The sequence below is a fragment of the Argopecten irradians genome, chromosome 1 (assembly GCF_041381155.1).
Source record: "Argopecten irradians isolate NY chromosome 1, Ai_NY, whole genome shotgun sequence".
NCBI lineage: Eukaryota > Metazoa > Mollusca > Bivalvia > Pectinida > Pectinidae > Argopecten > Argopecten irradians.
Genome location: NC_091134.1, coordinates 37,704,385 through 37,728,341, shown reverse-complemented (window position 1 = coordinate 37,728,341; position 23,957 = coordinate 37,704,385). Strand labels below are relative to the sequence as shown.

The 23,957-nt window shown below is 31.4% G+C and overlaps 1 protein-coding gene across 4 annotated transcripts in view; it reads left to right on the top strand.

Annotated features, from left to right (window-relative positions):
* Positions 1-23,520, top strand: part of LOC138326661 (protein lin-28 homolog) — a 56,146-nt gene extending 32,626 nt beyond the window's left edge. For all 4 annotated transcript variants that reach the window (XM_069272695.1, XM_069272684.1, XM_069272683.1 and 1 more), the window contains exons 3-4: positions 17,752-17,924; positions 18,672-23,520. In XM_069272695.1, coding sequence (XP_069128796.1) covers positions 17,752-17,924; positions 18,672-18,897 — 399 coding nt within the window. In that variant the 3' untranslated portion in view covers positions 18,898-23,520. The remainder of the gene's footprint in view (positions 1-17,751; positions 17,925-18,671) is intronic.
* Positions 23,521-23,957: the final 437 nt, after the last annotated feature.

Sequence of the window (23,957 nt, the reverse complement as noted above, 5' to 3'; positions counted from 1 at the left end):
TTAAAACTATTTGAACGCATGGCTGACATATGATAGTAATGAGCACAAGTTCAACGTGAATGAATCGCTAAAATACAATATTTAGAGGCATTTGCCGTGAAACATGAAGGACTGATTGAAATCTTTTCAGAGAAAATATACTTGTAAGAGCATATTTAAATGACTAAATAAAGCCCCTATGATTGTCTGAGATTCCATGTCATGTATGATTCTTAGTATCCTATAAAATGTCTTCTTATGTTTTGTAAATATAAATTTTCATTTTGAATCTTGTGAGCATTCAATATTAACTTTAAATCATGATGCTGTTGCCAAAACAATATTAAATGTCAATTGAAATAAAATCATTTCATCTATCAATATATCTTTATAAATTATTAACATAAAGAATAAATGCAATATATATATGTATGTTCAATTTCACAAAAGATAAAGACATTAAGTTGTAATAAAATCACAATTACCATGTATGTTGCACATGTTTGCATTGTTGTACTGGAGCCAATAACCTTGATATTAAACAGAAATGTTTTTACGACAATATTAAGTCTAATGAATACCATTATCTCATTGATAATGTTTTTGATATTAACAGTAATGTTTGGACGTTGAACGTATCGATTAATATAGGATATATACTGACGTATACATTTTCATATTGTTAATGATAATAATAATGATAATGTTATGAACTCTATACCATGGGATAAATTTCTAATTTTAAATGAGGATGTGAAATTCTGCATTTTCAAATTTGAATCTTGTTTGTTTGAGGAAAACAATAGGTGTTAATTGTAGTTTCGTTGTTTATTCCATAGACTATTATTGGATTGTATTAAAATCAGCTGAATAATTTGCTTATCCTGTATTATTTGTGTTGGTTAATTTTCCATATTGTCATACAAAGTATGCATTTAATGTAAAAGAATCATAGTTAGTGATTGATACACTAGATTCAAAGTTGGTATTGACAGAAAGTATATAGACTACTAAGGTTGTTTTTGAAACAAAAAATATAATAATGGTTAATGATTTTTGGCGTACTTATAGTTTAAGAGTACTACATCACCATTTATTTCAGTTTACGGTTGAAATTGATATGTAACAACAAGGCAATCTAAGTCATAGACATCAGTTGATTCTTTCAGCATACATACAGTAGTCATGTTAATATTGATTTTGAAAACATTGATGTATTTTCACCAATGTCTGTAATACATGTAACACTATGGTCCAGCCGTTAATATTGATTTTAAGCCGTAATCGTTAATGGAACATATCTTCTTCAACTGATCAACTAGAATAATCATTGAATATTGTTTTAAACACATTTTAAGATCTTTGATTCGATATGTAAAACGCAAATTGATATTCGAGTTGTTAAAAAAATCAATATCGTTGTGTACATATGTTTCGAAAACAATATACAATATGCTATTTAGAATACATTCAAACACTCATTTACAACATCGAATGGCGTTAGTTTGATAAATTATAACAATTAAATGACCATACAACCGATATTAATACATTGAAATGCGATACCAGTTCGATAGGCTATCAATATACCATACTCATTCGGTATTGCATGGAATATGCGAAAGAGTCCCAGTCATAAAAAGTACAATATGTGAGGATTTTAATCAATTCTAAACGAACGACATTTCTGAGCAAGTGTTCGATGTCATCCATCATCAGTCAGGGGGCTCAAGGAGGATATCGAAGATTTTCATTTCAAATCGATTCATCTCGTCGGAGAAGATGAAATTGATGACAGTAACATGTATCACTAGCAAAAATACACAAAGACCGATATTCGATAATTGAAAAAGGCGGTTTCCGATATGCATGTCCATGTTATACAGCCATTATTCGTCCAGAAGCGGGATCAGACAACAGAGGACATGGACTACATGTGTCTAGGGGGCAGATGGGAGACAATGCTATACTCAGAGACAGCCAGTTCGAAGGTTTCTAATATCATATCCCTATGAAATCCGACCACCTGTAGTCTTTACTTCTTGCCTTCTCTCGAGTGAGTGTCCCTACCAGTTCATCGCTTCTGTTTGTCAAAGACATATTTGATTGGTAAAATTTGACCAATCCGTCTGCCCAGATGAGCAGCTGTGGGTACAGGTCCTGCTATATATCGAGGTCATGTATTGACCCCTGTTATTCCGGACATTGGCTTGTCTTAGCTTCTTTACACAGCTGTGTCACTGTATATTATCATCTGTATACAGCTTGAAATACCTGGTCAACCTAGAATCGTATAAAGATATTACGAATGTAAGAACCTTAAACTTCTGTTAAATCATTCACCTCTGAAACAACAAAACGGACTGGTCTAATCTTTGATTTAGAAGAGCCTAAATGTGTCTTCAAGTGTGAGTGAGCTAAGGCCACCTACCACACAGAAGCTTTGATTCATGTACGGGTTATGCCGATTTCCATAACCATGTACACAAGTTATGTAGTCCAAGACAATCCATGAGATTATTGCTAAAAGAATTAATACCTGATGGCATATCTTTTGTTTTGATAGGTGATGTGATCAAAATGATAATTTTTATCTGAATTTACATTTCATTTCCTTTGATTTCTTGAATATGTATGACCAAAAGATTAATTCTGACCTTAATTTGTATGACATGTTTCGTCAAAACGTAGCGTTCGCTTACTCTTCCGGAACGTGCGGTTTTGTCTCCCATTTGATTTTGTCATTTGTCACAATGCACATCTGTTTTGGGTTGATACAGTTGTATATGTAACTCGACTCTGACTATGAACTATGGTTTTAACTGGATGCCGTTGCTGTTTTTGTACTTAAATATTCAAAATTGTTCTAAACCACGGATAATTGTTCTTACTCTTACAAACAAAAACATTATATCAGTTCAATTCTATCCATTCTGACTCTTTTATAATATGTGGTTTGGTATCAAATTGTTACTCATTTCTAGGACAGGGACTAGAATTTGGTATATAGGAACATCAGATAATTTACGGATTAATTTAAATATACATATTTATATTATTTACTCCATCGCTTTGTATATGTTTCTAACAATGGTAATTCGAATGTTCTTTGACCATACTTTGACGAGCACCGACACTCTGGGTTTTTCCGGGAACAATAAAAGTTGGAATTATAGATTTTTTCAGAATATCCTATAACGTCAAGATAAACGTGACCTACATAGTTAGATGTTCCTGCTAAAACATCTACACGTCTAAATCAATTTTCCAATTTTTCAAACTCTCCCTCGATGTAGCCAAGTCCAACACGGGTGTACGAATAGCACTAAATTTTCTATAGTGCCTAGTTTAGCAATACCGATTCCATCTGGTTTATTTGCCTAGTCAGCAAAATGCTAAATTTGCACTAAATGGCAGTGTTGTGAGACTATCCCTGCACACGACAAACGATGGCACTGGCCGGGATTCGGTTCGATCATGAACTTAGTTATCTCGAGGATACATGTGTGGAAAGAACCCTTGGTTTAAAAATATAAGTATTGTGCTAAACTCGGAGACCAAAAAATCGATATTCTCTTGTAAACGTGGTAAGCAAACATATGCAGCTCACTCCCTGGTCATGATGTACACGTGTGCTATGTAAGTAAGCTAGAGCACATATAGGGCACCGTGTCAGAGGTCGGCTGAGCAAGTCCCTTTTGTTATCCCCATACATCAGTAACGGACCGTGACCTACATTAGTGTGAGCGCACATGCATGTGTGCGTGTGCGAACACAGTACCAACATAGTTGTAACATATCGATTAGAATTTCCAACTACACCACACATCTATAGTTAAATTCTTGTTTCTTAAATACACTGGCCAAATATTCCAACCTATGCCTGTTTCTTTGGACAATGATATAAAAACGCTTGAATTAAGACTTTGATGTGTAATTGTTTTCCGAAAATGAATCTTTGTTGTTTAGGCATTTAAGCTTAAAATATTGAGTGAAATATTACATATTCTGTCGTTTTCTAAAACAAATCGAAACAGTTCAGGAATAATGGAGATGAATAAGAGCATTTATCCATATAAGTTCGTATGCAAGATATGATGGCCGATATAACACTGTTGAATATGTATAACAATCTAAAGCCTGTAATTTACGTATAATGCACAATTTATCTCAACTAAAACAGTTACGATAAACGATATTTATAAGGACATATTTATATATATATATTTGCGTCAACTTTAAATATAACTCAAAGTATCTGAACTTGAAACACCCAATAAACCATTTGAATTAAAAAGGCAATCACTAGTTTAAGTAAATATCTGTTAACTTACCACAGCTTAGAATAGAACATATACAATTAGGATATTTTCGCATTCGGTCAACACATTGTGTAACAAACAAACACTAGGCCATTGGTATGCGACTTTAACGATTTTCCCCAAATTAATCTACTAGATAAAAGTAATATAAAGTTGTCCTTATCTGTCTTAATACCATTTCAAACAACTTAATCTTTACGAGACAAAACCAAAAATTCATTTCCCACAGGAAGTAGGTCATCTACAGCCTTAATATGTCAACAAAAACATTTTCGTGAACGAATAAATGCCGGTAAGACTGCTATAAAAGAAGTCTTGCAAGGAGATGTATTAAAACGATAAAATGTAACTATTTGACATTAAAGAAAATGAAGTGATTATCGTCGGATTAACAAATTAATGGGTCATTATTTCATTATCAGTCGATGATTTGAATTTTACAAAACATGGGGCAATTACATTAAATCATGAAGGAATTTGATAAACTGTGGATCTTACACCTAAATATTAGGGACAGAGCCAATTCTCTGTTCTTTTTGTCTATCAGAATATCATATTACCATAGTTATTGTCAGAGGGATAGACACTGATACTATGCACATTGTTATTACAGTTCCAAAATTACAAAAATACTCGGTTTCAAATCCAAGAAGTGAAATAAAACGACACTTTCATAAATTACTACATCTGATATATGTCACGGTTATAAAAGAGTTTTTCATGTTGGTCTTTCTATGTCTTGTCAAACTATTTTGTTTTAACGATCACTGTCGACTATTAAGTACTATATCAAACATTTTAAAGATGTAGCTGGGTCGGCCAAGGAAAAACTAAAAGGTTAATTGCATTAGAACGCTGTAAATCATGATATCGGCTAGTGATTTATAAATATCAAAATAAAACATTTTTATCTAAAAACCTGTCAAGATTCGTGAGTAGAAATAGAGAATAGTAGGCTAACATTGATATACTACAATCCCGCTTCCTGTACATGTTTTCCTCAGTAAATGTGTTTGGTATCGATTTTCGGATCGTACTGAGAATCTAGAGAAATCAATTTATATATATATATATATGTGTGTGTTGCTTTTGTTTGAATTTGATATTATACCAAGTTCATATCAGGTGCATATAAAGAAAGTAATTAAGAGTTGATATTGGAGTGCCCTGAAATATGATTGACACAAGTAATCCGCTTATATAGCTATACTCCATATATATAATCATATAGAGAAGGTTTATATATAGAACTAAATCTATAAATAAACGTCATCAATATTATCGTGATTCCCTGAAAATTCATATCATAATTTAAATTAAAAACTATTCTTATTTGTAAATAAGGATAAATCAACAATGTATATAATACGTAATATTGATTTATACATATAGATATAATAAGTGGGATGGTACCGATAAAGATTCATAATATAACTATGATAGTAGATAACCTTATTATACTATTGATTAAGAAATATTTGTTTAAAAAATGAAATGTTTAGAAAATGATATCAATTTAATAAATTTAAAAAATCATATACAATTTGAACTTAAAGCTCATACGCAGATGATAGTTAAGCATTAGTCTTACCATAACAACATTTAGCTACAAAATAATCTTGAAAACTGGCTTAACATATTATCTTAATATATGTATGATGTAGTTTTGTTTTACTGATTTGAATTGGCCAGTGTTTAACTAAACTCTATTATATTTAGTCAGTGTTGAAGTTTTCGCTCAACTCCATATTGGAGTGAATTTCTTTTGAACTATCAAAATTCAGTTCTCATGATGCTAATTTGATAGTAGATAACATTATTTTACTATTAATTAAACAGTACTTGTTTAAACCTACAACCATAATAACATTAATGACGAGTGAAACTTGAGATAAACTTGTATCAAAAGAAAACTTGGGACATATATACTTGCATCTATATTTGAGATATATATATACATGTACATAATTACACGGAATTCTTATATAAAATGAAACCTTTTTGTGCTGCTAAATAAACTCCATGTTCAAACTGTTAACTATTTAACCATGTGAACAGTGAACCACCTAGTCTGAGTCTGCAAATTAATATAGCTCCCCCCTCCCCCATTGTGTATGTGTTGTCTTTATAAATGTGTGTGAGCGAGTAAGTAAAGGCATATAAAATAGCCAACCCTATACTAATGTTTAGTTGTCAAAGTCTATACAAATGGATATGGTTGCATGTTTATATGTAATGTGTTGCTGATAAAATGGAAATTGAATAAAAAAAAAATTGTTAAAAAAAACAAGAACTATGATACATGCAACATTATGGTTTTTAATTGACATTGATATGACGGTATTAATATAGTGATAATAGGATTAACCTATGTAATATTATATACGATTTGTATTACTTAATACTGACGTAACATTTATAATATATAACATTTACTGTAAGGAATACTGGTATGATAGTAATAAAATATAATACTTGTAATAGACATTGTCATGACAGAGATATTTGATAACATTTGTAATAATAACATTGTCATGGCATGGGTATTTGATAACATTTGCAATAATAGGGGATTCAAATGTAGTATTATTATTATATACGACTTGTATTAGTGCATATGATATAGCAGTAATATTACATAACACTTATTTATATGATTGTTAAGTTATATAATTCTTGTAATAGACATTAGTATGATGGTGGTATTTGATAACATTTGTAATATTAGAGGATACCAAATTAGGGCAATGTGACTGTAGCTGTATGTACTGTACTGTCATATGATTTAACAATAATATTTTAACACTTTTGACTTGTAGTATTGTTTTCATTATATACAGTAGTTTATAATCATATGACAGTTATATTATTCAACATTTGTAGATGTGGGGACTGAACTGACAGTAATATTGTATCATACATAAAATTGTAAATATTGATTTCACAATAACATTACCTAACACTTTAGAAGCACATACTGATATGATAGTAATATATAATACTTGTGGATACTGAATTGACAGTAATATTAGATTATAATTGTAGATATGAATATGCTATGAGATTAATATTACATAATAATTATGATTTGAATACTGATTTGACGTTAATATCATGCAATGCATATACTTAGAGATATGGATACTGATAAGACAATGATATTATGTATTACTTCATTGGTGGATATTGCAGAAACATACATTACTGGTAAATATTGAACTAGGTATATGAAAGTGAATTATAAAACATTGTAATAATGGTAATGGATACTATCATGGCATTAATGTTACATAACACTTATAGAAGCGAATACTTATATGATATTATAACATATTAATCTATATTTTCAAAATAGAGGGACATTTGGAGTCCTTTTAAAGAGTAACATGATGAATCTGTATCAGCTGCTTGACTGTAGAAATAACTTGATATGATGAGGGTGATTTAAAATTCATTTTAATGTCCTGCTGAATCCTTGAAATGAATTAACTTGATATGAAAGCGGTCGATGCCCTGACGTTGGCTTGAAATGAATTCGATATGATGGCGATGGCATGAAACTAATTTATATGATAGCGGTGACTTAAACCGATTCGTCTGCGATGAAGATATTTTTTTATTTGAACGCATACAAGATCAAATATTTCCAGAAATAATCCTAAATATGAATCTTAAAATAGCCATCATCAGCATCATTGTTTTTAAAATCGTTACCATCACTATTATCAGCCATCAGTATTCGGGAATGATCAAAATAAAATCACTAAAGATCGATTTTGTAATTCTAACCAATATGTTTGTCTAGTTGTAGAGTTTCCAACTAAGGGAGACAATCTAATATAAAACTTAACTTGAAAAAGTATGAATGGAATCAAAAGTCAGATGACATTCTAAATTCATTAATATAATTACCTTCGTCGTCGTTGGCGTCATTGTTATTGTCGTCATCATCAGCTTCATCATCATCATCATCATCATCATCATTACCGTTGATGTTGCTTTATTTGTGGTCGGTGTTAAATGTAATCATTGAATTTAAGAATCATAAAAATAGGTACTGTTTCTATTTATAGAGAAATGATATGATTATACGTTAGGATATGTTCATTCATTGAATTAAATATTGATTGATTAGTAAGTCTAAATTTGATATTTTTCATGGCTAAGAGAATTATGTATTTAACAATATATTTCATCAATTAATTTTCTTTCCCATTGAACGCAAAATCAAGTTACCCATGTATAGGATACAACTGTGATACAATTTGAACCAATTTAATATCATTTAACTCATTCACCTGTGAAATTTTATAATGGACTGGCCTAGTCTTTGATTTAGAAGACTCGAAATGCGACTTCAGGGGTGAAATAGGTAAAAGTCAGTAAACTAATGTCAGTATGATAATATTTGGATAATATTTGGGATTATTTGATATACATGGTAATCAATTAAGTCAATTTCATTCAGATTAATATTAAATGCATAAATACTATGACTTAACTAACTCAATTAAGAACTACAATGTACTATATTCGTAAAATTACAATATAAGAATTACGTTTCCATGGGTTAAAGTGTTTTGATTTTAACATCACATACCGATACCGACATATCGGTTTTGTCCTAAGTGTTCGTTTGAAAATATTCAGTTCAAACGTCATTTACAATGTTACGTATTTGAAAATAACTGTCTGAAACATACCAAATGAATAAAACCGTCTGTCAGTAGAAGTGTGTTATTATGGACAAAATATAGGCCTAAATAGAACTTGATACAAAGAAAAAAAAATAAGTAAACTTTTTTAGAGTTCACATATCACGTGAATTGAGTTCACATATCACGTGAATTGTAAATTTACTTTGAATTTGGCAAATCCAATTTTGGATAAAAAAATGAAACGAAATAGTACATTTTTGTAATTCAAGTGTTTGTTTACTGATTATGTATATATCAATAATATGTTGTGTATTTGATGAAACATGAAAAGAAAACAGAAAACGTAATTTCACAATTTTGAATTTTTTCACTGATGTCAATATTAATACATTCTGGTAGATCATAAGGCAATTTTAAAATCAGTAAAACCCAAATGGCTATTGTTATTACAAGTTTAAATTAGAGACTAGAAAATACCACATGAAACATTTCATAAATGTTATACGAGTTATTTTTTCCAATTCAACTTTTCGAATTACTAAGCCGTAGGTGCGTTTTCATCAAGGATTTAATTACATTTATAAAACATTCCAAAATCAGTATCATTCCATAAAAAAAGAGACAAAAATATTGATGAACTGCGGAGCTCCTTAAATAATATTCAATGAAACATGGACATATAAAAAGAAAAAGAAAAAAAGAATATTCTTTTAAACCCAAATATGAGACACCTTTTGTATATTTTTCGGACATGGTCATTCTGCGAACGTTCACCCTGGTAGGGTATGACTCATCCGACGTACTCAGCTATATCATATCTGATGCTATGTTTACTATATCCGTTTCTAAAAATAGATTTTATATTTAAACAAGAATACCTTAAGTGCATAATACTACAATAAGAATAAAAAGTTAAAGTAAATAGCAATATTTAAATGAATAAAAAGAGAATCTAATAAATAACAAGTCATAATGACGGTCGGCCATTTGCATAGAGATGCGGACAAATCCTCTGTATCCGCCTCCTAGCCGCCTCTGTAAATAACTGTCCATTGTGATTAGACTTCCGGTCGTCAATCTAGGCCATGCCAGGGAAGGGTCAATCGGGAGGTCAAGCAGGGAAATGACCAGTACATTGAGGTTCGCTCGGTGGATGGACCGATTGATTGGGCTGATGTATCTTGTGGATGCCTAGACACAATTTATGTCTTTTTCAGGCAGGATCGTGCAAACGAGAAATGACTCTAGAATTATTGAACGTTTATTTCATATAAATAATCATTTTTCTTAAAAACACACGCAATGCGTTGTTGCATTGATAGCCAATTTTAAACTAAAATCTAAACATCAACAGCAGGTGTTGGTGTTCCTTATTTCAAATTAATTAATATGGATGCTTTCTATTAAAATTCTATTTGAAAAAAAAAGATATATGGTATGGATATGTTTGAAAAATAAATATGGCATGGAAATGAACAACTACGAAAGCAGATGAACTTTATCTATAAATTCAACATATATGTCCTCAATTATACTTTATTTTTTCCTAAATTTCCTTTAAAAGATTGCCAAATATACACCAAATAAAAGAAACATATCTTTTGTAACATAAAAGCATATGACTAACCAGAGATTAATTATTAAAAAATCACTAAAAATTAAATTCCATCGATTCCAATATTACTACTCCATGCAATAAAGTGAACTCATATGACTAATAATAAAATGAAATAAAACGAAAAAAAATGAACTAAAACGATGTAAGCAGTAAAACGAGATACATATAATTTGCGCCATTTTCTATCATGGCTTATTGAGATTTGGTAAAATCAGCTTATAAAAATATCAACCAACTCTCAATAGGCCATAATAGAAAATGGCGCAACTTCATATTATTATTGTAATGTAAACGTTTGTAACTTGTGACGTCATGCTTTTGTGACGTCATTGATTTGTTCTTTAAAAAATAAACATTTATATTCCTGAAGAGCCATCATGAAATGGCGAAAATACAAGAGGAAGGTCGTTGAGTTTTATTTTTTATCCATGTATGATATAAAGTAATGACACGCCTTAATCTGTTGTATTGCAATTATAGCGGTGTTATTAATTGCATATGTATTGTTTTGGAATAAGGCCACAACACAATTCCGATGTAATTGTTCTGTGTTTGATTGGTTCTTTAAAGAATGATAAACACATGTGAATTATGATATAACAAGACAAAAAAAAATAATACAACATTAATTTGTACAATGTGTTCAAGATGTAGGAAACACATTTTCAGGAAACAAGTGTAATAAATAAAACTGCATATAAATCGTATTTACTTCAGATTGCCACAGAAGAAATGATAAATGAAAAAAAATACATGCATATTAAAAAGCAAACAATAATTTTTCAAAAACAATTTAAAAGATATAAATATAATCTAAATGAAAGCAATAGAATGATAATTCACTAAAACGTTAAGAATATATTTCATTAAACGTATGTGACACCCATCTTATCATTCGTTATATACAGAGTAGAAGGCAAGAGTATTTTATTTGAAAATTATGAAAAAGCTTCAAAGAGATATAATTGTCATAACTAAACTGCATCACGATTTTCCGTGCATCGAGGATTTGATACCCCAAAATGTGATTTAATCTAGATTTTAGACGTAAAAATGTAAAAGAAATAATACAAAATGTGGTTTAAATATATAAAAGACTCTTCTTCGTGAACAATGAAGCAAATTTAAATATGATACTAAAGAAATAAATCAAGATCAGTACTTATATATCCTAAACTATCCATGTTATCGTTTCCTTTCGTCCACCATCTTGGGTTTGTTTAAGGTAAAACAATAAATACAGGTAAGAACCATGTAATATATTGATTTAGCTTAACATGTCAGAAAAGCACACGCCCTACATTGAGAAATAAGCCTATCGTTTTATAATATGAGTATACGTTAATGGGAATCTAGATATATTATAATAAAGGGAACCAGAAGGTGGGAATTGATTTGACGTGCAAGTCCAACAAAAATGATAAAATGAAAGTCAGAAGCTTTGGATGTGGAAAATGGAGTCTGCTGGACGCATGAACGAAGTCGGAAAGGAAATGTATTATGCAAAACCATTTTGGAGATTTGGAAAAATCGATTTATATGTGAGACTAAGCCAACTTGATTGCATTCTTTATGAATATATCATATGTATGAGTTTGTCGCTAGTGTTAAGGATTAGTCCTCGTGGTGACAGGCCGGACCGGGCAGTCATACAAACGGTCCAGTTGCTGATAATTGCCTGTTCCAGTGCCACAGCGCTCTCAATGGCCGCCAACGAAAATGTCGTCGGTGCTAAAATCGATATAGCAGGCCAGCAGTGGTGTAAATCTTTCAATTTCTATTCGAAAAACATTAACATAACTGCGCAACACTTCGAAATCACATCTTTGTTTTTTTCTGCATTTTGTGTTGATGATCGTTGATATAATTTATTGCTAAAACTTGTATAAGTTGAAAGTCATTTACATTTTTGAAGCTCTTTGATTTTAAGGTTTGTTTTTCTGTATCGTTTCAACCGGCTGTGCAATACATACGCCCTTTAATAAAGTCCGATACTACATTTTAATAGGTGTTATTTCTCAATTAAAGCATAAACGCATTCACTTAAAAAACATGCAGGTAAATAAAAATAAAGATTCAGTAGTAATGGTAATTACATATGCATTTGATGATAGCATGTTAATAAAAATTTGATTATATTAACATCCGTTGAACTGGCAACAGTGGGATAGTACGGTGTGTTTCAGTTGAACTCTCGAAATATATCGTTGGACATTATAGGGTATAGTATCAATTGCTTCAATATAGTTAAGTCAGTTGAAATAAAGTTTTAGTGAGAAATGTAACATCATACAATTACTGTCGTACAATCATATTGTATAAAACAGTAAATAGTTTTATAAACTAGAGATGTTAATTAAAATACTTTCTATCATATTACATCGATATATAAGGCCTTTAATTATTTTCGACATGTTATACTACATGAAGTATGAAAAAAATATGTTGTATGATTCACATGATTATCTAGTCGTAACATGTTTATTGCATGCGTTAACAATTTTTATCAGCATTAACTCTTTCACCCCCTGAAATTTCATAATAGACTCATCTAATCTTTGACTTAGAAGAACCTAAATGTGTCTTCAGGGGTGAATGCGTTAATATCTGTTCTGCATACGATATAATTTACTGCAACTCAACCTACTTTCGTGGTGACCTAATTTCGCGTTCTCTTGCCGAACGAAATAAAACGTTTTATCCTACCTGTAGACTAGCCACCGGACACTAAGTTTTGTTGATAAGACATTCTCAGCAGAGTACTTTGCTAGATTATATCCCCCTACTTTGAAACTTCAGAATCACACATGTAGCAGAGACAAAAAAGGTTTTTTTTCTTCAATATTCTAGAGACTGGTGACCAGTCTATCCTACCTGTAGTTGAATCTTTTTGGAAGTGACGAATTTTCACGGTTTCTTATCGCCGTCAAATAAGCGAAATGTAATCGCACGCGAAAGAAAGTTAGATCATTTACATTTCATTAAACTGACATATCAATTCAAACAGATCACTTGAATAGACTTTGCGTACTGACTTCCATTGTCAGTGGAAAATCATTCGATATAATTTCATTTGGACTGAAACTCATAATAGTTAGGATTGCGTGGTGTATTTAAATGTGTCCAAAGTTTATTTTTCCAATCTGAATGCGATATAGCTCTGGAGTAACCGTGGTATGTTTTTCCGCTGTCGGATTGACAAGATGCGGAGTGGCATTGTCGGTTGATGACCGACCCACTTATCAACAGAGGTCAGACTAGCTTAAAAAGGCCGTCTCAAAATGACAAACTGATTGTTTATCGTAAATGCAGATACTATAAAACGTCTTTACTTATTTTTAAGAGAGGTTCTCCCACCACCAGTACAAAAACTTATTTGTACTAGCATCGATATTTAATAAAATTTGCCCATCTTCTTCAAATAATACATAATTAATTAGTAGTTATTTTTGTATATTACGTTGACAATACTAGATATATATTAGCAACTTTAAAACAATTTTACTCAATATTGTTTTCGTTGTAAAAAAACAAATCTGCTATATTTTCAAAGAATGTAATTATCCGTATAACGTTAAAGCTGATAAGAACATCCTTTTTCCAATTCTTGGTCATTTACATAAATAAATCCCGGTCAATGTCCTCGATTAACCTCGCTGATTATAATAATTTATCAAATAAATTACACTCTAAGTCCCAGTTTGTTTCCGATAAATATGTGTATTTGGCGTAACGTCGTTGGCTGTTTACTACCTCGTCAACTCGACACATTGCCGGCCATTGTCGGGGACAGCTATACCCCATGTCCTGTCCAAGATTGATTAATTTTCCAGCGTTTTAGGTTGGATTTGATGGTCAGCGGCTAAAGAACAAATATTTAGGTCGATGGAGTTATCTCTTTATTGATTGTAATGTGTATGGATTATATGGAGCGAGTATATGCTAATACATGTTCAGCGCAGTAGGCTGTAGATCACGTGCACGTCATGTGATCGCTATACTATTAAACTTGGAATCTCCAAGTACATAGTTGCGGTTACTCCCTATGAATAATTGGTATAGCATGACACATGTACAGTGTAGATATATATATATATGTGAGCAGCAGGGAAAAAAACAACACCTCGTATTCCAGTTTGTAGGGGTAATGGGAGGCATAGTGTTAGTACCTACTCACACATAAACACTCGTGTATTGAAGGTATTCGTCATCACCAAGTTAATTTTATGGGGACAATGACCCTCTTGGTTGGTCCTAAATAGGCCACCCGACCAAATTTCTTCGAAAATTAGAAACTACTGTATAACCATTGAGATGAGTTCAACGGAAATGAGTTCGATGACCTCTTAATGGATGATTTCACCAACAAACATCCACATCCTTAACATGTTTAAAATATTTCTCCATCTTTTTAACCTTTAGAGAAATCTAAGTAACTACTTAAGATATTTGTATAATGCAGTGATTCCTATATATATATTTATAAAATATATATGTTCAATGTAATATCAACAGCTCCTGATAACACTGGATTCTTATAAACGTATTTCTTTATGATACCAATCACATTTAGTGGTAAATATGGAGGCAAAAATAAGGACAAAGATTGTCAAATCAAGGTCATTCGTTCCTTAATGAATTTATCATCGTTACTAAGTCCCATTTCTTGTGAGTATTAAACGCCTATCGCTTCGGAATTTGTGCGAAATATAATGTTTAAGCTTTATTTTATGCAGGAAAGGAATTGACATCATTTTTGTCATGTAGTTCAGAATAATCAAAAGTATGCAAAATTGCTGTTGTAGCAATTAGCACATCACCTGCCCCTAGGTGCAATGTAACATCTGACACCTCATAAAGAAATAGTGACTGAAGTCCGGATCCATCAAGAACTAGGTCAATAAGTTTCTGAGGATAAGGCCACAGGGATAGGGGATTCATTAAAAACAAGTGTCGCTATATTAAATATTCATTGTAATCATCTTAAAAGTATGCTTTTCCAGTATTGATACTTTGAGCAAATGATCTCCGTATTTACAAGAGAATCAGTACCGATAATGCTTATCTGCGCTGAGTAACTTAACATATACTAACGGTGTTTGTAGTAGTACACAGATTCTCTAAATACGGATTGGCATATTGCCAACCGTTTCGTATGTCAGAAGTAGCTTTAAATATCACAAACTGCACATCATCTACAGCAGGACTAACCCCACAACTTGATGCCAGAATTAGCACACTTGGGTTTAAAAATAGAATGGCGGTTCTATGTAGTCGCAGCAGATGCTTATACATTGCGCCTTCTCTGCTGATAGTAATAATGCATATCAGATATTGTAAATACGTACAATGATGGACTGGAATTACTGTCATGGATGAGGTATTGTGGGAGTTTCACATTATCTCAAAGTGTTTCTGTTTTATTTATTACCACCATATTGTCAATTACCAAAAAGAAATCGATTTCTCTTTACAAATCTAACGTTGGATGTGATTTTGATTTTCCTTAGTTTGTGTAGATAAAATCTAATTATAAGTTTAACAGATAGACAAATGCACAAACACGATGTTTATAAGCACATCTCACTTAATATTTGACTGATTTTTAAATGACTACATCAGAAATTTTATTGTTAAACAAAACAGATCGTGTTTCGACCATCTTAATGACTTCACAAATAAATAAGATATCTAGTAAAACGAATTCATTTTACCATCTTGTTATACCCAAATAAGATTATCCCACACCTGTGTTTCGACACCTGATCATCACACATGTTCTATTTATTCAATTCACTCTCACTTTCTCTGATAATCAAATATCATGGATTATAGTACTCAGGGCTAAAAATATTCCCACGAATATAAGAAAATTGAATTAACTGACACGTACACTACAGATATATGCTGTCCACTAAGTGATAACTTCCAACTCCAATGTATACCAATAATAATTAATACAAGAACTTAAATCCACATATTCTCAACTCACTAATATCACTTACGACAGGGAAAGTGGTTATTGGACTTTGCAGATACTGTCAATCAGTGATGTTGTATTTATATCGATAGTTAACCTGTTGGGTTTTTTTTACAATTACATTGTGGTTTGTCCTATTCTAAAATAGCTTATAAAGATAGGAAGTAATCTCTATGAGCAACACATATACATCTATGAGTGATATCTTTAATATTGGAAGGCTTTCTTCTCTACGAGGTCTCGGAGGCATCCAATAGCTCCGCCTGGTTATCGATTTTCTTGTCAAGTTAATGTAACGGAATGAACACAGAACTGTTTCCACAGCGACGGGATCCAAATAATGAATATCGGTCCAGCGGGAAAGAAGGCGGACCTGGGTCGCGCGCGCTAACGAAAGCTAACAAACCTATTGATTTATTTATGTTTATGTATTCGTGTGTGTGCCTAGATTACATTTTATTTTTTAACCACCTTCATCCATCTCTGATTGGAAAATCGGTTCCATTCAATGCATATAGCCTTAACAAGGAAAATCAAATTAAGTTCAGAGATAATTATTTTTGGTTTGATTGGTGGGTTTAAATACGAGTAGCAAATCAAAAAGAGAGAAACATTATATGATGCGTGTGTCAGATAGAATGTGGCACATCCTGATTAATTAATCGACTAAGTTATTATATATATGTTGGCATATTGATTTGATTTTTTTTATTTAATCCACAGGCACGTACAATATTTTATAATATATAAATGGCACCAGTTGATGGTGGGCTGACAAAGTGTCATCGTTACAATTTTACTTTCTAAATATAATTTTAATGGTCATTAAATACGGAAAAGACTTATAAACGTCGAACTATTAAAGATATTTTAAGCTTTTGATTGGCACATTAGCTGCATTATATATCCAGTCTGTTCATAATTCTGATAAAAGTGCAAATACATAGGAAAATACAGATAAAACATAACATCCTTAAATAAACCCCAGAAAAAAACGAGTATAAACTGATAAATTCAAACTAATAAAAGATAACAAAACATTCCAATCAACTATTACCAAGTTATAATTTCAAGACACTAGCGTTATCAAGTAACTCAAATCATTACTCCGGATTCATTAAGAAAATAAGTATATGCTTTAAAATCTTTTATGTGAACCATCAAGACATTTATATTTTGATTTTGTTGTTGCAGTCCGTCGTCCACAAGTCTGGATTTAGGAGTTTAGCGGATGGAGAGGAAGTGGAGTTTGAGAGTAAACCCTCGGATAAGGGGGTGGAAGCTACATTTGTTTGTGGTCCCTCCGGATCGGAATGCAGGGGGAGTGATAGGCGTCCGCTCTCCAGAAAGAAATTCAGAAAAATAAGGTGAATTGCAGATCTGTAATTTCAAGTATATAATGTAAATATGATATGATTCAATTTTATATTTTAATTCATCAATTATTTAGTACACACTTTTCCTTTTAAATCATTCAGATGATAAATTAATATGCCATGCGTAAATACATTTATAAGCAGAATGAAATCATTGAAATTTTTACTAAAGATTAAAATAATAAGTAAATTTTATATCTGAATTTCATTTTATAACATACAATGGTTTCTTTAAACATATGGAAGAACACAATCAAAACAATAATGTTATATGTGCTATACGAATCAAGAGGAGTTTTTAAACTGTCATTCACCATCAAAAATTACCAACATTTTTGAAAGCTTCACTTTTCATTTTTACAGTGTCATTAGTAATTGTAAAGTGATTTCATACATAAAACAAAAGAACAAGAAACAGTGCATAAATTCTCTGTTGTAACTAAATTGTATCAGGCATAATACATGTTTACCTGTCCATTCGAATGATTTTCACATTTTTCATCTTGAATATATATAACTTAAGAACGAATACCATCTCATTTCATATAGAAAACTATAACATTTCTTAATCATTTAAAAAAATAATTACAGCTTATATAAATGACGATGTTTTCTTATTCTGTGTTAAGACGTATGTATGCAGTACATTTGCACTTTTTATGATTAATTGAAGTTCCTTTGACCTACTAACTAGTATATGGTCTTTTCAATATCCCGTTTCTAATTTTGTGTTCACAGGTGCTACAATTGTGGTGATTTAGGGAACCATATAGCGGCAAAATGCCCACATGGTCCCTTACCAAAACGTTGCCACAATTGTAAGTCCGTCGACCATTTGATAGCAGAATGTCCAATGAAGGAACCCGTGAAGAGGACGCGCAATGATACAAACGGCGGAGGAGCTTCCGGTATGGGAAACGGCCACGATACAGACCACGGAAGTAACATGTTTTACCCCGTTTGATGACAAGACTTCTGATTCCACTTTCAGCAGGTATTTTGTGTGATTCATGGACATAATGACGTCATCAAAAAGCGCTCTGGATGTGGACAAGAGACTGTAGAGAACTTACTGTTTAGGCTAGAAGGAGATCACCAAGTCAAAAAAATACGCACATTTGTTTCTCTTTAAAAAGTCATATTTTTAAATTGACAAATATTATCACCTCAATATAAGTTAATGATTAGAAAGTGTTTCTTTATATGTGTAAGAGATTTGACATCTGAATCATTGTTGTCCAAGCAATATATAGCTAAATCTTTCAATAAAGAATAATTCTGTGATAAAAATAAAGATCATTTAGACCTGATATTAGAATCAACATATGTGGATTTCGATTGAAAACATTGCTCACATAAGAAACATCAAAACAGGCTAAAAGAACGTCGTGTGATGACCAATCACCTTATCAAAAGTGTAGACTTGGCTTTGTGACCGAGAGTGATATGAACTGTGGATTTGTCTTTCTGTGACTTTATACTCACCGTTGATCTACCTCATCCAACTGAATTCCGTACAATGTGAATTATTTGTAATGTACGTAATTTGTTATGTAAGTGTTCATAGTAAGATATAAGTTGTGTACGTTCTAAAGATGTATAAGCACAGGTTTGTCAGGAAATTTTCAGTTTAATCATATTTTACCTTAAATGGGTTGATCAATTATTTCTGGAGAAAGAGAGAGCTAAATGGTTGTATATCATATTTTGATAATTTCCTTTCTCCTAAAAGATATATTTAAATGCCGATGGTGACTTTTCAAATGTGTTTTGGAGAATTGGATTATGTGTGAATCTTTCCTGAATAACAAATTTGAAGTCAATATTTAACCTTTTTTTCCAAACCTACCTCATACTCGTGGGGTTACGATGTTGTGATTGTGTCGTATAGGTTTTTGATACTGGAATTGTTTTGCATTGCTGTTCTTATAAAATGAGATATTAACGAGAGGAAAGTCATGACCATAATAATCGACGATATTATGTATACTTAGAATTTTCATAGCATTTTTTCAGATTGGTTTTTGTTATTTTTCTAGGTGCTTTTAAGACGTGACATCTGTTAATTACTTGTTTACAGAGTCAGTTTTATCCTGGTGAAATGAACGACGATCAATAAGCATAACAATTGTATCCCACAAAATAGAGATGGCAGCTGTCAAGTTACGACAAAGTCTAGGTGAAATAATCATAATAAGAGTTCAGAAATATTCATGACGTTTGAGGAAATATTATAAAAGAATAAGAATACATTATAATTGAGCTTTAGAATATAGACGACCACAGTAATATTATGTTTATCAAATTATTTTCGTTTTTACTTTTGTTTATTGATTTCATGGTTCTTGTCTGACCAAATGTCGAGAGAGATTTTATGTTTGTTTATTTGTTTTGATTATTCGTTGTGGAGGCAGTATTCATCTCATGGCATTCTATTTCTGTTTTCTGACGTCAAACATGTTATAATGTGACGTTCTACGGTAAATATGCGTGTTTCCTTTTCAATATGATATACACTACATCTACAAAGTCGATTATTTCATCGCGATCAATTTGAAGATGATGAATTCAAAACTACATTTGCAGCATGCCATGAAGGACATCATGCATGTTTGATTTGATCGAACCACGTGATCAAATATGTGTCATTGTATTATATTAGTACTAACAGCATTAGGACAAAAATTAAAAATGAGTTATTTGTTTCCATTATTTTATGAAAGTATGGTACTCTCTAGTACCATAGATAAATGTCACAATTTGCAATTATGTTTTAGAGTACAACTTTGGAAAAAAAACCTCTGACGCAATATATTTGCCTATCTGATTTTATTCAAATATACCAATAACGTGTTCCGTAAACCATCAATATTAGACACAATATTGTATTTTGCAATCGATAATCTTTCATCCATTAAACAAACAAGCATTAGAAACAAGTTTAGGTGCTGAATGACTAGCCATAGCCATATTATAGCACTAGTGCTGATAGGTTAGTGTTGACTACCCTGTGTTCAACTTTTGTTTATAATCGATATACTAAAGAAAACCATAATGCACATTTGGTTATTTTAAACATAAAGTGGTTGTCCTAGCACACGTCAAACATTATCAAACACTTCTTATCTCAGTGCCCATTTTGAAAACGTGCTTTAAGATTTTTCTTCAATGGCTGGGTATGATAGCAAAATTAAGATTTACTTAATTATTAAACAGTCAAAATCCAACTTGTTTTATGAATATAAGGGGGAAATGATGCGTGAATCTCTGCTCTATTTTGCTTCAATTGCAAAACTTGACCTATTGAAACTACCTCACAGTAACATAACGATATTTCTCTGTTTATTTTGAAGATGGATATGTGTACATTATACATATATGAAGGCAAATTATGTTTTAAAAGGTATAGTAAAATACATTGAGTGCTATAATTTATTAATATTCATTGTTACACATGATATCATAAAGAGTATACCTTCAAGCATTAATAATTTTCTCCTCCATAAAAGAATGCATAAATTGTAACTTCGTAATAAAATCTTAAAACAGAAACTATTTTAAAATAATTTGTTGATTCGAAAATAGTGAGATAGTAACGCTAAAATAGTGTTTTTGATAATGTTTTGTTTCATGTTTAAGATGCGAATATCTATTTCAGAAATGAAAATTTCTACCTACGACCACGTTCTGTAAATGTACTCATTCGGGCGCAATACTGTATTGACCAGACACAAAAATAGAAATAGCGAAAACATACTTTAGCGCAAAACGCTCTGTGTGATAATATAATAGCTGTTATAATAAAAAGTACATTTACTGTACATGCAGGGTTACTTATTTTAAATACATCTTTTAGAAGGGCTGATCAATAAAAGTGAATTGAAATTATGAAATATATAGTTGATTTAGTATAGATAAGGATAGCAACCGTCTTCTTGGTTGCCGTCTCCAAAATAAGAGAAACATCCCCGATAATCATGTATTTGAAAATTAATTCTAGATAATTTTGAAGATTAATATGAGTTGTATATAAAAGAAAATAGTTTTTGTGTCATTCGAACCTTTTCTTGTATGTCACATTTTGATATTATGACGTATTTGACAGATGTTTTTTATTAAATAAGTCAGCTTTGTCATATTGCCATTAAGCATTCTGAATACGCCATCTTCCTTTTAGTTTGTTTATTTTAGATATCTGTTTCGAGCTGTTTAATGTTTAGTACATCTTATGTTTTACGGAAAGAGTTATCGTTTTATCTTTTCTGTATGTTATTTTCTTTTTTCCTTATTTGTCTACATGTATCTTTAATTTCGGAGACTATTATTTTTTATTGTTTGAACATCCAGTACGTAATTATGACAAGAGCTCGTATGATAAAATAAGGATGGAAATTAAAATCAAGGAGAAAAATCATTCCATATACATCGATTAGGCTGCTGCATGTTTTCTTCTTTCATGGAGTTTTCATTTCTAATGAAAAAAATCACAAATTCAGTAATAAAATTGCAGTTTGTTGGAACATGATTTATCAAGATAAAATTGATTTTTAAATGAAAGAACAAGCCATGCAGAGTGTCTTTGAATCTCAAACCCCGTGAAATATAATAAGATAACCAGAGGAAAGTTGAGAATAACATCAAATACGACGAATTTCAGAAGATATAACACTGTTGTTTTAAAAAAATACTGAAAAAAATAAATGTCATGAACAAGATAAGAGTGTTTGGAATATGTGCATCATATTAAGTCAGTTTTATATATCTTTTAAATTGGCTACACGAGTATAAAAATATAATTACTTTTCATTGTTCGATGAGAAATGAAACATGTTTTTCCAAAGACCGATAGATTTTAAGTGATATGATGAAAATAAATAATCTGTACTGTATAGAAGATAATTTTCGTCGGTAAAACAGTTCGTGATTTTGATTTTTTTCTTTTTTAAAGAAGAAAACATTAACGATTTCAAATTTTACGATGTTTCTAAAAGAGGCTTGATCAGTTGGTATTTTGTTAATAAAATATTCGTTATCAGTCGGGAAATTGCGATAATACAATGCCTGCGAAAATCGCCGACTATACAGTACCTTAAATACTAATATTGAATAAATACAATAGCTTTACGTTTTTACTAGAATTACAGAAGAGGCATTAGGGGCGTTTCCTGCTATATTTATACTTTAATTACAGAGTAAGTAGAGAAGGACATACTCATAAACAATAAAATTACGGGTGGCGTGACCAAAAAATCATACAGTATTATGTAGGTAAAACACACAAAAGGATAACAATATAACGAAGTGACCATTTGTTTACCATTACGACAACCAAATCGTCTGTAGTATTGAGGGCGTATTTTAATGTCATACTGATTTTAAATGTTTGTTATTGTTAATAAAAACAAACGGTCATTTCTGAGAGTGAAATCTCGTTGTGTTTTCAGAAATTCACAACAATTTTATTGAAAGGTGATTTAAGAACGCGATCTAACTTGCTGTGCATACGTTAGTTAAAACGTTAGTCTAATTGTTGTAGGACGTTTTGGGTAGATTATTGAAATTAATTCAATAAAATCATAAAAAATCACTTAATTGTTTTAAGTTTTTATTTTTATCGAAGAGGAGATATGTCTAGAGACAATTAACGTAAAAAGCACTTGGTCAATTACATTGCTATAGAAATCGAATCGAGACAATAGTATTGATTGTTATTTATGACTGTGAGTTTTGCTGTTTTCTGGTTTGTAGAAATTTCTCGAATAGGCATTGTTATCTCATATGCGATTAACTAGGTTGGCCACCAGTCTCTAGAATATTGCAAAAAAATCACTAAAATTTGGCTCTGCTACATGCCTGATTCTAGAATTTCAAACTAGTGGGAGATAATCTAGTGAAGAATTCTGCTGAGAAAGTCTTATCAACAATTTAGGATGTGGTGGCCTGTCTAGCGATGAACATCAGAGGTTGACATCGTCAATCCGGGTACCTGGTTTATAAATAGTAACCAGGATTTTCTGGATTCTT